General features: G+C 47.5%; 1 protein-coding gene across 1 annotated transcript in view; it reads right to left on the reverse strand.

Moving 5' to 3' along the window:
• Nucleotides 1-1,817: 1,817 nt before the first annotated feature.
• Nucleotides 1,818-15,311, reverse strand: part of LOC134221815 (uncharacterized) — a 56,103-nt gene continuing 42,609 nt past the window's right edge. The window contains exons 2-3 of the mRNA XM_062700992.1: nucleotides 2,181-2,874; nucleotides 1,818-2,130 (exon numbers count right to left, since the gene is read on the reverse strand). Of these exons, the coding sequence (XP_062556976.1) occupies nucleotides 1,818-2,130; nucleotides 2,181-2,874 (1,007 nt within the window). The remainder of the gene's footprint in view (nucleotides 2,131-2,180; nucleotides 2,875-15,311) is intronic.

The following is a 15,311-nucleotide window of genomic DNA, read 5'->3' on the forward strand; positions in this document are numbered from 1 at the left end:
GTGCCCTGCTGCTACCGATAGCAACGACCGACTTGAGAGCAGAATTTCATTAACCCAACTATTTCCAGAGACCAGTAGTGCCTCCTTAATCTAAATCGACTTTCCGATCATCAATCTTCTCACTCCACAACTGGATTTCATTGAAATAACTAACCCATTCCAGGAACGGGTAACTGGGTTATTGTGGTTCCTTTCATCGACTCATGTCAGAGTAGGATTACGAAGTCCAGTAATATTCCTTCAAACCATCGACCGGCTTTGGATTTTTCTTGATCTGAATAGGTTCGCTGGCGGTTCCGGCCACAGGGTTTTTGATCCGACTAGGTCTAATAACAACTCTTACCATAATGCATCGACAATCTCACTTCAGAGTTGGCTTTATTGGCCCAACTAGGTCCAATAGTGGTTCAAAACTTCCGATAGGCCTAAAGGTCCAGAGTTGTTTTTTTTTCTTAGCTGGAATGAGTCGAGTCCATTAGCGATTCGATCGATGCATTTCCGAATTGGATTTTATCGACACGAAATCTCTTTCTTTGCGTATGGTTTTTAAATCTTTGAGAAATTTGTAAAAATATCAAGAGTTATTCTTTTTAGGAATTTTAAGCTATTATCAATTGTTACAATCGATACAAATATAAAATATTGATATTTTTTTTGTAATTAAAGAGCTCGCAACAATGTTTTCGCCAAGGGCTGAGAGTCCACGCTACGGCTCTGACCCCAGCATTTGTGCCGCTTTCAAAGGAATTCATCGTGGAGTGTGTGCTCCCGAATCTGATCAATTTTATATCAGTTTTATATCAGTAAGTATATAAAAATAAAGAAATTGTGGGATTTTTCATATACGGATTAAATTATTAATTTATTAATTTCTTACACTTGCTTCAGAGTTTCCAATTCATGACCAATACCTAACGATGCTTACTGTCAATTTAGAATTAGGAGCGGAAAATTAGTTTAACACTCATTGTTATAAAAGACCGAGGAATGCTCTGCATCTCCGTGAGCGCTACGGGAAAGAAATCGTTAGTTAGTTGAGAAGGTAATTCATGTGAAGCCCCTTGGTAAGCGACTAAATATTCATTGTAAACGAAGTTATTTTGAAAACAAGAAGACGAAAACTGTGTTTCAAATCAATGTAACGCAAGATCAATGAGCTTCGTTCAATAAGCTTTCACAACACTATCGATTCCGCACTAAATAATTTTGTGCTCTTCGATGCAAACATCAGTTTTATCACTTCGCGTTCTCCAACACTAGCTGGCGTGATCCAGCATCATCACGATTGATTTCACACTGGTTAAACAAATTTCTGCTACGCGAGGTAGATTTTTTTCACTTCGCGTTCTCTCGGACTAGCTGCCGTCCCACGATCGGTTCCGCATTCATATTGTGCAAATAGTAAAAAAATATCACCAAATTTAAATTTGAATCTTGGAAACACTGAAAATGTTTTATAGAAGAATCTTATCTATCCGGTCGTGAAATGGCCATTATAATTCCATCTCATCATACTTTCCCGTTACTTCATCTTAGGTTTAGGTAGCTAAGCTAAAGCTAAGCTAAAGCTAAGCTAAAGCTAAGCTAAAGCTAAGCTAAAGCTAAGCTAAAGCTAAGCTAAAGCTAAGCTAAAGCTAAGCTAAAGCTAAGCTAAAGCTAAGCTAAAGCTAAGCTAAAGCTAAGCTAAAGCTAAGCTAAAGCTAAGCTAAAGCTAAGCTAAAAATAAAAAGCTAGCTAAAGCTAGCTAAAGGCTAAGCTAAGAGGCTAAGGGCTAAAGCTAAGCTAAGCTAAGCTAAGCTAAACTAAAGCTAGGTGAGCTAGCTAAGCTGGGGCTGGGCTAACAGGCTGAGGCTGGGAGTGAGGCTGAGGCTGAGGCTGGGAGTGGAGGCTGAGGTGAGGCTGAACAGGGCTGAGAACAGGAGCTGAGGTGGGAGCTGGGCACAGGGAGGTGGGGTGAGGCTGGGTGGGAGACAGGGGCTGGGAACAGGGTGAGGTGACAGGAACTGGGGCTGGGAACAGTGGGTGGAGGTGGGGTGGGAACAGGGTGAGACTGGGTGGCTGGGAGGTGGGGAACAGGGCTGGGGAACAGGGGGCTGGGTGGGAACAGGGGCTGGGGTGGGGTGGAACAGGCTGGGAGCAGTGGAACAGGAACAGGGGTGGGGAACAGGTGGGGTGGGAACAGATTTGGGAACAGGAACAGGTGGGGGTGGGAGCTGGTGGAACAGGGTGGGGAACAGCTGGGGAGGTGGGGTGGTGGGAACAGACTGGCTGGGGTGGGAACAGGTGGGGTGGGAACAGGGTGGAACAGCTGAGGTGGGGGCTGGGGTGAACAGGTGGGCTGGGGTGAACTGGGAACTGGGTGGAACAGGTGGGGGCTGGGGCTGGAACAGGGCTGACAGGTGGGAACAGGAACAGGAACAGGGTGGGTGGGGTGGGGCTGGTGGGGAACAGGTGGTGGGCTGGGAACAGGTGGGGTGGCTGGGAGCAGGGGTGGAACAGGGCTGGAGCTGGGAGGCTGGTGGAGTGGGGAGTGGGTGACTGGAACAGTGGTGGAGTGGGGTACAGGCTGGGGCTGGGAACTGGGTGGAGGCTGGGAGTGGAACAGGAGTGGGAACAGGGCTGGGGCTGGAACAGGTGGGGTGGAACAGGGTGGGAACAGGGTGGGCTGAGGTGGAGTGGGAGTGACAGTGGCTGAGACTGGGAACAGAGGCTGGGTGGGAGTGGGTGGGTGGGAGTGGGGCTGGGGGAACAGGGGTGGGAACAGGTGAACAGGGGTGGAACAGGACTGGTGGGAACAGACAGGGGTGGGGGCTGGTGGGGTGGGGAACAGGGAACTGGTGGTGGTGGAACAGGGAACAGGGGTGGGGGCTGGGGCTGGGGTGGAACAGGTGGGAACAGGGTGGGGGCTGAACAGGAACAGGGCTGGTGGAACAGACAGGAATTGCAGACAGGGGCTGAGACAGGGGTGGGTGGGAACAGGGGTGGGTGGGAGTGGTGGGGGTGGGTGGGGTGGGAACAGGGAACTGGGGTGGGGTGACAGGGTGGGGTGGTGGGGCTGGGAACAGTGGGGAACAGCTGGGCTGGGCTGAACAGAACAGGAGTGAGAACAGCTGGTAAGCTAACTAAGCTAAACTAAGCTACTTCAGCAGCTAGCTAAAACTAGCTCTAACTTCGCTAAGCTAAAAACTAAGCTAAGCTAAACTAAAAGCTAACTAGCTAGCTAAAAACTAAGCTGCTAAACTAAGCTAACTAAACTAGCTAAACTAAGCTAAACTAAGCTAAGCTAAGCTAAACTAAGCAAGCTAAACTAAGCAAGCTAAGCTAAAGCTAAGCTAAAGCTAAGCTAAAGCTAAGCTAAAGCTAAGCTAAAGCTAAGCTAAAGCTAAGCTAAAGCTAAGCTAAAGCTAAGCTAAAGCTAAGCTAAAGCTAAGCTAAAGCTAAGCAAAAGCTAAGCTAAAGCTAAGCTAAAGCTAAGCTAAGCCAGAAGCTAATGTTTCGGTATATTCGAGGTAATAAAACTAGAGCCTTCGTTATTTTAGATAGTTAGAAATCTCAACAATGTTGCTGTTATTTTCATCAATAGATTGAATTCTAATCATGTTTTATCCCTATTTCGGTAATAATAAGCGAAAGCAAGTTTTATTTTCGATATGAGGATGTTTTAAACAATCAGTTGTCAATCGACATCTAGTGGAAAATATGTGAACTAATATATTTTTTCGCAAGAAATTTTAGTTTTTGCTTTCTTGGAATGCGGTATGAAAAGAAGAAATTTTTGGAAAGAGAAAGAGAAATTATAAATCTCTATTCATAATAAAAAAAAATATTTTTTAATTGAACCTTCGGAGCTCGGCTGCAAGAGGTACGATTGTCGGAAAAATGTCCTAATTCGATGATTACTGACCGACCTATAACTACATAGCTGCAAACCTTCCTTTACTCAAGAAACCAAGAGAAAACATCTTGCGTGTAATTTCATTAAAAAGCTCAGTTTTCGTCTCATGCAGCTTCGATTTCCTTTGAATCCACACTCCGATTGTAACTTATCCGAAGCCGTCGACTTCGCTTGACTCGCTAGGAAACTGCGCCTCGTTAATCCCCCCCGGTTGATCAAAGCGGTTTTCTTCGAACCAGCCTCGCTGCTCTACATTTGATATTTCGTCTGAAACCAAACCACTTCGACACGCATCACTTCAGCCCACCGATCGTTTGTTGTTCGATGCGAGCCGAAATCGTTTTCCTGCGAGGATTAAGGTTGATGGAAGGGGTACAGATCGTAACTGGCGGCGTTTCGACAAAAAAGCAACAAAATTCAATTAGGGTAAGACGGTATAATATGCCCCCCCTAAGGCGAAACATTGATAACTTTTAACTTTTCATCGAAATTTATGCAAACTTTGTGTTATTTGGTAGTGCAAGAAGTCGCAAATGCATTGCCCGTGAGTAGTCATATAAAAATATTGCAGATAACACGTAATAATGCTTTTTTGAAAAGTCGTGAAAAAATGGATTTCAAAAAGTGCCTGGGCAATATGCCCCACCTTTACCAAAGACGTTCCATAGCCCTTCATTAGTATTTTATCAATCCCATAATAAAAAGATTAGAAATCATTATGTGCTTGACACTGAAAAACCAACATAAGTCCATTTAATCAGGTTTTAATTACATTTCAATAATTCCCATATAATTTGGAAGCAACTGCTGCAAGCTCGCTGCGCTTGTGTCCAGTTGGTAAGGGCATATCGTCCTGCCTACACTGGGGCGTTTTGCCCAGTAAAACATATTTTCGAAAATCGTTACGTTTTTGAAGATGGAAGCAATTTTATATCATATTAACCACTGAGAAAAGTTATTTTGTTGCCCAACTGAGTGTTCCCGTGCAAGTTTTGCGGACAGTATGCTAGCGTCGCTCCAGAATGTTGATCGAACAAACATGAAAAGTTACATCAAAACTGTCACTTTTTGTATTTTGCTATTATTTTCATTATGTAATACAAAAATACTTCCAAATTCACATAGTACGATGGTTTTTCAAATATTTATAGGTACCCACTGATTTTGACCCGTAGTTAGTTATAGTTTTCTAGAAATCAAAGGGGGGCGTTTTGGCCAGGTGGGGCGCATTATACCGTCTTACCCTAAGGATCTCGTAATTGGAGGAAAGAGCTCAAAATAAAATTTTATTATACAATTCGTTCCGTGCTTTTTTGGTGTTCCAAGGCAAAGAGTTTTTATTCGTTTTTTTTTTCGTTGCTATTTCGTCCCAATCAGCTTCACATTAATGCGAGAAAACGGAATCGTTGTCGCCGGTGGGCGGGACTCGTCCTTGCCATCATCGTCGTCATCACCGGTCGGCACTGCGTTAATTTTCAATCAATCGATTCGTTATTCCACCACCGCACCAGTTGTATTTTTTTGAATATTTGGTTTCCAATCGAACTCTTCGATCATTGCTTGTGGTACGACATTTGACGTGTCAGTTCTTGGGGGAAAATAAATTGAAATTTAATCAACCAACAAAACTGGTCCGATTCCTTTGGTGGAAGCCATTTAGAAAGGACACGCAACGGTGAAGGCATTAAAATGTGGAATGGGACATGCGGCGCTTAGGTACTGAGCTCAATTCAGCTCACCCCAACTAGAAGTAGCGGCGGCGACGACGATGACTATGGTGGCGGTGACCTTCCCAGTTCAATGCGAAAAGAAGCGATTTTTTCCACTCTTCCTGAATCCATTTCAGAAACGAATTTATTTCCCTTTTATCAAATTTGGCGCGCTTCGGAAACTGAATTCGATGGTAAAAGCCATTGAGGAAGAAGCACTTTGCACCGAACATCGAACAGTCAGTTCAAAGTGCACTTATTGACAGGCAAAGTATGGTAATCGTAAGTGTCGACTGAAACGTAATTACCGTCAAATTGTTGTTTGAGAGCACTTCAATTTTCCAGTTTAGAGTGCATAATAACTTTTTGTTACAAGGTGGAGCTCGTGGAATGTGGAGCACAGCTACCAAATGTAGTTTTGGATGTGGATTTTTGTTTAATTTGACGATTTGTTTAATAATCTTTTAACGATTCGCTTCGGATCCCTTGAAGATTAAATTCGGAGTCTCCCGACGTTTTGCCTCGGAATCCCTTAATGATTTGCTTCCCAATCCATCGAAGATCCGAATCACTCTGACCATTTGCTTTGGAGTCCCTCGACGAATTGCTTCGGAATCATTCAATGACGGTTTGCTTCGGAATTCCTCGAAGTTTTAGCCTACCTTGTTGTCTGTTTACCATGGAACTGGATCATTCCGGATATCATTGTAGTGCTTCCTCTGAAGCGGCTGACAGAATACTACCGGTTGACATTCGACAAGAATCTGCAGGAATGGCTACTCAAAGCACTATGAATACTACAATTCCGTCGCTGCAATCCAGTCATGCATACGCAGGTGGTGGTTACGATGACAGATTCGCAACAAATTCGTTTCTGGATCGCAATTTATCAAGCAATAATGTACAAAGAAGGTGTGAATGTCAACCGAATGTATGAAGCATTGGACTAGAACCGTCAATCTATAGTTATCGTCTTGAAACAGTTGCAGATTTCCTATCGTTATTTTGGAAACGTGAGAATGAAATAGATACATGTATTACATCAACCATTTCATTGCAATCGCAGACAACACGAAGCATGCTGTATGGTTGGATAGTCGAACTATGAAGTTAGTTGTCGTTAAACAACTGAAAGGTACCGCAAGAACTTGGCTATACACTCGAGAAGAGCCTCATCTTGAAATCTTATGAGCAAATTCTGGAAGATCTTAGCCAGACGTTTGGATTGTTTGGTCGTGAGTCATTTGCAGATTATTGGAATTCAAAGAAGCTAATCGTACAAAAACTCAACTTAGAAGAAACAAAACTTGATAAATATTTTGTAGAAGGAATTGGAGAGTGTAGTAGATAAGATCCTACCGACTGCGCCATTGTCGTGACCCGGACGAGATTTCTAGTCTCGACCGTTCGTCGCAACAGAGAGGACGCTTTAAAAAATCAAGCAACAATCCAAAATTTTAAGAATGTTACAGACATTATGCACTGATAGACTTTCCATTTGACAACTTTGATAACCCTTTTAGGACGGATGCGTAATATAGGGGAACTGTTCCGACTTCTATCCCACTGAACATATATTTACTCATCACAAAACGCTAAAATTTAGCACCAATCTTGTCGCTTCTTTTTGCAAACATGCGTGCTCACTGCTGAAAAAAACACAAAAATAAAAAACAAATCAAATTCCTTTTCATTGCTTTGATTTTGATGGGATGGAAATAGGAGCTATGAGATGAAGTGCCGAACCGTTCCCCTATATGGCCAGCGTTTTAGATTGGCTGTGTAAAATCATAGAAGAGAGATAGGTCCCCACTTTCTTCAGCAAAACTGTTCACCAGGATGTTGGCTTTGCAGGAAAAATACCATTAGTCAAGTTTGACTATAGCCTGAAGACCCAAATTTCCGAAACCATGGGAAGATTTCGCTTCTGAGAGCATGCAAATAAATTTGGTGTGAATGAATCCTAAATCACATTGTTTGAAAGTTGTGAATACTAAGACAAGTTGAGACATCCTGAATGTTATGTCTGTGATTAATTTTCTTGAATACGAGTTGCTCAAGGTACAGTTGTGATTCGCTAGTTGGGATTTCAATAGTTGGGTCACATTTTAGTGGGGCCTCCGCTGGGTGCGTCATTGCCTAACTAAGAAGCAACCATACGTCAAAATTCAATGTAAACACGGAAAACTGGAATAGGAGTCACTGTACATCATTTGTGATGTTCAAGTCGAAATACACGTGTTCATGTGGCTGTCAGTTGACCCAACTAAAAAACCTAATTCGTTAGTTGGGTCGAGTTTTGCCCACGGTATCTACCAGATCAATCAAGGCTATGGTCAATGTCCTCATCGTCGGTATACACTTTATCTGGTTCAATAAGCATATACGCATCATCAGTATCTTCCAGATCAATCAAGAGTTTTGCAATATCGCTAAAAACAAACCCAACGGATCAAACCCAACAGAAGGAAGTGGTTACCCTGCAATGCATTTTTCAAACCAAATCTTTCACATGGTGTGCGTCTGCACAAATCGAGTTTCAGACATAGTGATTAATTTCCACTCCGTGTGGCTTATACCCGGAATATAGGCAATTGACTTTTATCGTACTTAAATTCTAGTTCTATCTAATATTAACCTTCAATAGATGGTTACCTGTTGCCTATCGCAAGGTGCGATTGTCTTAGAAAATGTGAAGTCAATAGACTTGCAGTGTTTATTGTAAATAAGCATCAATCGGTTAATGGGCCCAAATTGTGCATAGTTGGTACGGTGAAAGCTAATTGCGAATAATTCTCGTAGGCGTGAAAATAAAATTTCGATAGATTATGCGAAAAACAAATTATTTATGAATGAGACCATTGCAAATTTAGAATGTTCTTTCAAATTTTCAATATTATTCAGCAATATTATGTGTGACAATGGTCAATAGAAGAAAGCAGGAAGCTCGGAGGCCTCCTTTCAAGAGGCTCGGAAGCCTCCTTTCAAGAGGCTCGGAAGCCTCCTTTCAAGAGGCTCGGAAGCCTCCTTTCAAGAGGCTCGGAAGCCTCCTTTCAAGAGGCTCGGAAGCCTCCTTTCAAGAGGCTCGGAAGCCTCCTTTCAAGAGGCTCAGGAAGCCTTCTTTCAAGAGGCTCAGGAAGCCTCCTTTCAAGAGCTCAGAGCCTCCTTTCAAGAGGCTCAGAGCCTCCTTTCAAGAGCTCAGAGCCTCCTTTCAAAGAGGCTCAGGAAGCCTCCTTTCAAGAGGCTCAAGCCTCCTTTCAAGAGCTCAAAGCCTCCTTTCAAGAGGCTCAGGAAGCCTCCTTTCAAGAGGCTCGGAAGCCTCCTTTCAAGAAGGCTCAGAAGCCTCCTTTCAAGAGCTCAAGCCTCCTTTCAAGAGCTCAGAAGCCTCCTTTCAAGAGGCTCAAGCCTCCTTTCAAGAGGCTCAGAGCCTCCTTTCAAGAGGCTCAGGAAGCCTCCTTTCAAGAGCTCAAAGCCTCCTTTCAAGAGAAGCTCAGGCTCAGCCTCCTTTCAAGAGCTCAGGAAGCCTCCTTTCAAGAGGCTCAGAGCCTCCTTTCAAGAGCTCAGAGCCTCCTTTCAAGAGCTCAAGCCTCCTTTCAAGAGAGCTCAGAAGCCTCCTTTCAAAGAGCTCAGAGCCTCCTTTCAAGAGGCTCAGAGCCTCCTTTCAAGAGAGCTCAGAGCCTCCTTTCAAGAGGCTCAGAAGCCTCCTTTCAAAGAGGCTCAGAAGCCTCCTTTCCAAGAAGGCTCAGGCCTCCTTTCAAGAGCTCAGGAAGCCTCCTTTCAAGAGGCTCAGGCCTCCTTTCAAGAGGCTCAGGAAGCCTCCTTTCAAGAGGCTCAGAGCCTCCTTTCAAGAGGCTCAGAGCCTCCTTTCAAGAGGCTCAAGCCTCCTTTCAAGAGGCTCAGGAAGCCTCCTTTCAAGAGGCTCAGGAAGCCTCCTTTCAAGAGGGCTCAGGAAGCCTCCTTTCAAGAGGCTCAGGCCTCCTTTCAAGAGGCTCAGAGCCTCCTTTCAAGAGGCTCAGGCCTCCTTTCAAGAGGCTCAGAGCCTCCTTTCAAGAGGCTCAGAAGCCTCCTTTCAAGAGGCTCAGGAAGCCTCCTTTCAAGAGGCTCAGAAGCCTCCTTTCAAGAGGCTCAGGCCTCCTTTCAAGAGGCTCAGGCCCTCCTTTCAAGAGGCTCGAGCCTCCTTTCAAGAGGCTCCAGGCCTCCTTTCAAGAGCTCAGAAGCCTCCTTTCAAGAGCTCAGGAAGCCTCCTTTCCAAGAGGCTCCAGAGCCTCCTTTCAAGAGGCTCAGGCCTCCTTTCAAGAGGCTCAGAGCCTCCTTTCAAGAGGCTCAGGCCTCCTTTCAAAGGCTCAGAGCCTCCTTTCAAGAGGCTCAGGAAGCCTCCTTTCCAGAGGCTCAGAGCCTCCTTTCAAGAGCTCCAGAGCCTCCCCTTTCAAGAGGCTCAGAGCCTCCTTTCAAGAGCTCAGAGCCTCCTTTCAAGAGGCTCAGGCCTCCTTTCAAGAGGCTCAGAGCCTCCCTTTCAAGAGGCTCAGGAAGCCTCCTTTCAAGAGGCTCAGAGCCTCCTTTCAAAGAGGCTCAGGCCTCCTTTCAAGAGGCTCAGAAGCCTCCTTTCAAGAGGCTCAGAGCCTCCTTTCAAGAGGCTCAGAGCCTCCTTTCAGAGAGGCTCCAGAGCCTCCTTTCAAGAGCTTGGAAGCCTCCTTTCAAGAGCTCAGGCCTCCTTTCAAAACAAAACTCCCCTTTCAGAGCTCCAGCCTCCTTTCAAGAGCTCAGGAAGCCTCCTTTCAAGAGGCTCAGGAAGCCTCCTTTCAAGAGGCTCAGAGCCTCCTTTCAAGAGGCTCAGAAGCCTCCTTTCAAGAAGGCTCAGGAAGCCTCCTTTCAAGAGGCTCAGAAGCCTCCTTTCAAGAGGCTCAGAAGCCTCCTTTCAAGAGCTCAAGCCTCCTTTCAAGAGGCTCAGGCCTCCTTTCAAGAGAGCTCAGAAGCCTCCTTTCAAGAGGCTCAGAAGCCTCCTTTCAAGAGGCTCAGGAAGCCTCCTTTCAAGAGGCTCAGAGCCTCCTTTCAAGAGGCTCAGGAAGCCTCCTTTCAAGAGGCTCAGAAGCCTCCTTTCAAGAGGCTCAGGCCTCCTTTCAAGAGGCTCAGGAAGCCTCCTTTCAAGAGGCTGGAAGCCTCCTTTCAAGAGGCTCAGAGCCTCCTTTCAAGAGGCTCAGGAAGCCTCCTTTCAAGAGGCTCAGGAAGCCTCCTTTCAAAGAGGCTCAGAGCCTCCTTTCAAGAGGCTCCAGAGCCTCCTTTCAAGAGGCTCAGGAAGCCTCCCTTTCAAGAGGCTCAGGCCTCCTTTCAAGAGGCTCAGAAGCCTCCTTTCAAGAGGCTCAGAGCCTCCTTTCAAGAGAGCTCAGAGCCTCCTTTCAAGAGCTCAGGCCTCCTTTCAAGAGCTCAAGCCTCCTTTCAAGAAAGGCTCAGAAGCCTCCTTTCAAGAGGCTCCAGCCTCCTTTCAAGAGGCTCAGAGCCTCCTTTCAAGAGGCTCAGGAAGCCTCCTTTCAAAAGAGGCTCAGCTCGGAAGCCTCCTTTCAAAGAGAGCTCAGGAAGCCTCCTTTCAAGGCTCAGAAGCCTCCAAGAGGCTCAGGCAAGCCTCCTTTCAAGAGGCTCAGAGCCTCCTTTCAAGAGCTCAGAGCCTCCTTTCAAGAGGCTCAGAGCCTCCTTTCAAGAGGCTCAGGAAGCCTCCTTTCAAGAGCTCAAGCCTCCTTTCAAGAGGCTCAGAGCCTCCTTTCAAGAGAGCTGGAAGCCTCCTTTCAAGAGGCTCAGAGCCTCCTTTCAAGAGGCTCAGGAAGCCTCCTTTCAAGAGGCTCAGAGCCTCCTTTCAAGAGGCTCAGAGCCTCCTTTCAAGAGGGCTCAGGAAGCCTCCTTTCAAGAGGCTCAGAGCCTCCTTTCAAGAGGCTCAGAGCCTCCTTTCAAGAGGCTCAGAAGCCTCCTTTCAAGAGGCTCAGAAGCCTCCTTTCAAGAGAGCTCAGAAGCCTCCTTTCAAGAGCTCAGAAGCCTCCTTTCTCAAGAGCTCAAGCCTCCTTTCCAAGAGCTCAGAAGCCTCCTTTCAAGAAAGGCTCAGAAGCCTCCTTTCAAGAGCTCAGGAGCCTCCCTTTCCAAAACTCAGAGCCTCCTTTCAAGAGGCTCAGAGCCTCCTTTCAAGAGCTCAGAGCCTCCTTTCAAGAGGCTCAGGCCTCCTTTCAAGAGGCTCAGGCCTCCTTTCAAGAGGCTCAGGCCTCCTTTCAAGAGGCTCAGGCCTCCTTTCAAGAGCTCAGAGCCTCCTTTCAAGAGCTCAGAGCCTCCTTTCAAGAGGCTCAGGAAGCCTCCTTTCAAGAGGCTCAGGAAGCCTCCTTTCCAAGAGGCTCAGGAAGCCTCCTTTCAAGAGGCTCAGGCCTCCTTTCAAGAGGCTCAGAGCCTCCTTTCAAGAGGCTCAGAAGCCTCCTTTCAAGAGGCTCAGGAAGCCTCCTTTCAAGAGGCTCAGGAAGCCTCCTTTCAAAGAGGCTCAGAGCCTCCTTTCAAGAGGCTCAGAAGCCTCCTTTCAAGAGGCTCAGGAAGCCTCCTTTCAAGAGGCTCAGAAGCCTCCTTTCAAGAGGCTCAGAGCCTCCTTTCAAGAGGCTCAGAGCCTCCTTTCAAGAGGCTCAGGAAGCCTCCTTTCAAGAGCTCAGGCCTCCTTTCAAGAGGCTCAAGCCTCCTTTCAAGAGGCTCAGAAGCCTCCTTTCAAGAGCTCAGAGCCTCCTTTCAAGAAGGCTCAGGCCTCCTTTCAAGAGGCTCAGAGCCGCCTCCTTTCAAGAGGCTCAGAGCCTCCTTTCAAGAGGCTCAGGAAGCCTCCTTTCAAGAGCTCAGGAAGCCTCCTTTCAAGAGGCTCAGAGCCTCCTTTCAAGAGGCTCAGAGCCTCCTTTCAAGAGACTCAGAGCCTCCTTTCAAGAGGCTCAGAAGCCTCCTTTCAAGAGGCTCAGGAAGCCTCCTTTCAAGAGGCTCAGGAAGCCTCCTTTCAAGAGGCTCAGGCCTCCTTTCAAGAGGCTCAGAAGCCTCCTTTCAAGAGGCTCAGAGCCTCCTTTCAAGAGGCTCAGAGCCTCCTTTCAAGAGCTCAGAGCCTCCTTTCAAGAGGCTCAGAGCCTCCTTTCAAGAGGCTCAGAGCCTCCTTTCAAGAGGCTCAGGCCTCCTTTCAAAGAGGCTCAGGCCTCCTTTCAAGAGGCTCAGGAAGCCTCCTTTCAAGAGGCTCAGGAAGCCTCCTTTCCAAGAGGCTCGGAAGCCTCCTTTCAAGAGGCTCAGAGCCTCCTTTCAAGAGGCTCAGAGCCTCCTTTCAAGAGCTCCAGAGCCTCCTTTCAAGAGGCTCAGAAGCCTCCTTTCAAGAGGCTCAGGAAGCCTCCTTTCAAGAGGCTCAAGCCTCCTTTCAAGAGGCTCAGAAGCCTCCCCTTTCAAGAGAGCTCGAAGCCTCCTTTCAAGAGGCTCAGAGCCTCCTTTCAAGAGGCTCAGAGCCTCCTTTCAAGAGGCTCAGAGCCTCCTTTCAAGAGGCTCAGGAAGCCTCCTTTCAAGAGCTCAGGAAGCCTCCTTTCAAGAGGCTCAGAAGCCTCCTTTCAAGAGGCTCAGAGCCTCCTTTCAAGAGGCTCAGAGCCTCCTTTTCAAAGAGGCTCAGAGCCTCCTTTCAAGAGCTCAAGGCCTCCTTTCAAGGCTCAGGCCTCCTTTCAAGAGGCTCAGGAAGCCTCCTTTCAAGAGCTCAGGAAGCCTCCTTTCAAGAGGCTCGAAGCCTCCTTTCAAGAGGCTCAGGAAGCCTCCTTTCAAGAGGCTCAGGCCTCCTTTCAAGAGGCTCAAGCCTCCTTTCAAGAGGCTCAGGAAGCCTCCTTTCCAAGAGCTCAGGAAGCCTCCTTTCAAGAGCTCAGAGCCTCCTTTCAAGAGGCTCAGAAGCCTCCTTTCAAGAGGCTCAGAAGCCTCCTTTCAAGAGGCTCAAGCCTCCTTTCAAGAGGCTCAGGAAGCCTCCTTTCAAGAGGCTCAGAGCCTCCTTTCAAGAGGCTCAGGAAGCCTCCTTTCAAGAGGCTCAGAGCCTCCTTTCAAGAGGCTCAGGAAGCCTCCTTTCAAGAGAGCTCAGGAAGCCTCCTTTCAAGAGGCTCAGAGCCTCCTTTCAAGAGCTCAGAAGCCTCCCTTTCAAAGAGGCTCAGGAAGCCTCCTTTCAAGAGCTCAGAAGCCTCCTTTCAAGAGGCTCAGAGCCTCCTTTCAAGAGGCTCAGGAAGCCTCCTTTCAAGAGGCTCAGAAGCCTCCTTTCAAGAGGCTCAGAGCCTCCTTTCAAGAGGCTCAGAGCCTCCTTTCAAGAGGCTCAGAAGCCTCCTTTCAAGAGGCTCAGTAGCCTCCTTTCAAGAGGCTCAGAAGCCTCCTTTCAAGAGGCTCAGTAGCCTCCTTTCAAAGAGGCTCAGTAGCCTCCTTTCAAGAGGCTCAGTAGCCTCCTTTCAAGAGGCTCAGTAGCCTCCTTTCAAGAGGCTCAGTAGCCTCCTTTCAAGAGGCTCAGAAGCCTCCTTTCAAGGCTCAGGAAGCCTCCTTTCAAGAGGCTCAGCCTCTCCTTTCAAGAGAGCTCAAGCCTCCTTTCAAGAGGCTCCAGAGCCTCCTTTCAAGAGGCTCAGAGCCTCCTTTCAAGAGGCTCCAGGAAGCCTCCTTTCAAGAGCTCAGAAGCCTCCTTTCAAGAAAGGCTCCAGGAAGCCTCCCTTTCAAGAGGCTCAGGAAGCCTCCTTTCAAGAGGCCTCAGAAGCCTCCTTTCAAGAGGCTCAGAAGCCTCCTTTCAAGAGGCTCAGAAGCCTCCTTTCAAGAGGCTCGGAAGCCTCCTTTCAAGAGGCTCAGAAGCCTCCTTTCAAGAGCTGGAAGCCTCCTTTCAAGAGGCTCAGGAAGCCTCCTTTCAAGAGCTCAGAGCCTCCTTTCAAGAGCTCAGAAGCCTCCTTTCAAGAGGCTCAGAGCCTCCTTTCAAGAGGCTCCAGCCTCCTTTCAAGAGGCTCAGAAGCCTCCTTTCAAGAGGCTCAGAAGCCTCCTTTCAAGAGGCTCAGAAGCCTCCTTTCAAGAGGGCTCAGGCCTCCTTTCAAGAGGCTCAGAGCCTCCTTTCAAGAGGCTGGAAGCCTCCTTTCAAGAGGCTCAAAGCCTCCTTTCAAGAGGCTCAGAAGCCTCCTTTCAAGAGCTGGAAGCCTCCTTTCAAGAGGCTCAGAAGCCTCCTTTCCAAAAGAGGCTCCAGAAGCCTCCTTTCAAGAGGCTCAGAGCCTCCTTTCAAGAGGCTCAGGAAGCCTCCTTTCAAGAGGCTCCAGGAAGCCTCCTTTCAAGAGGCTCAGAAGCCTCCTTTCAAGAGCTGGAAGCCTCCTTTCAAGAGGCTCAGGAAGCCTCCTTTCAAGAGCTCAGGCCTCCTTTCAAGAGGCTCAGAAGCCTCCCTTTCAAGAGCTCAGAGCCTCCTTTCAAGAGGCTCAGAAGCCTCCTTTCAAGAGGCTCAGGCCTCCTTTCAAGAGCTGGAAGCCTCCTTTCAAGAGGCTCCAGAGCCTCCTTTCAAGAGGCTCAGGAAGCCTCCCTTTCAAGAGGCTCAGAGCCTCCTTTCAAGAGGCTCGGAAGCCTCCTTTCAGAGGCTCAGAGCAAGCCTCCTTTCAAGAGGGCTCAGAAGCCTCCTTTCAAGAGGCTCAGAAGCCTCCTTTCAAGAGGCTCAGAAGCCTCCTTTCAAGAGGCTCAGAAGCCTCCTTTCA

This window comes from Armigeres subalbatus, chromosome 3, assembly GCF_024139115.2.
Source record: "Armigeres subalbatus isolate Guangzhou_Male chromosome 3, GZ_Asu_2, whole genome shotgun sequence".
Taxonomy (NCBI): Eukaryota; Metazoa; Arthropoda; class Insecta; order Diptera; family Culicidae; genus Armigeres; species Armigeres subalbatus.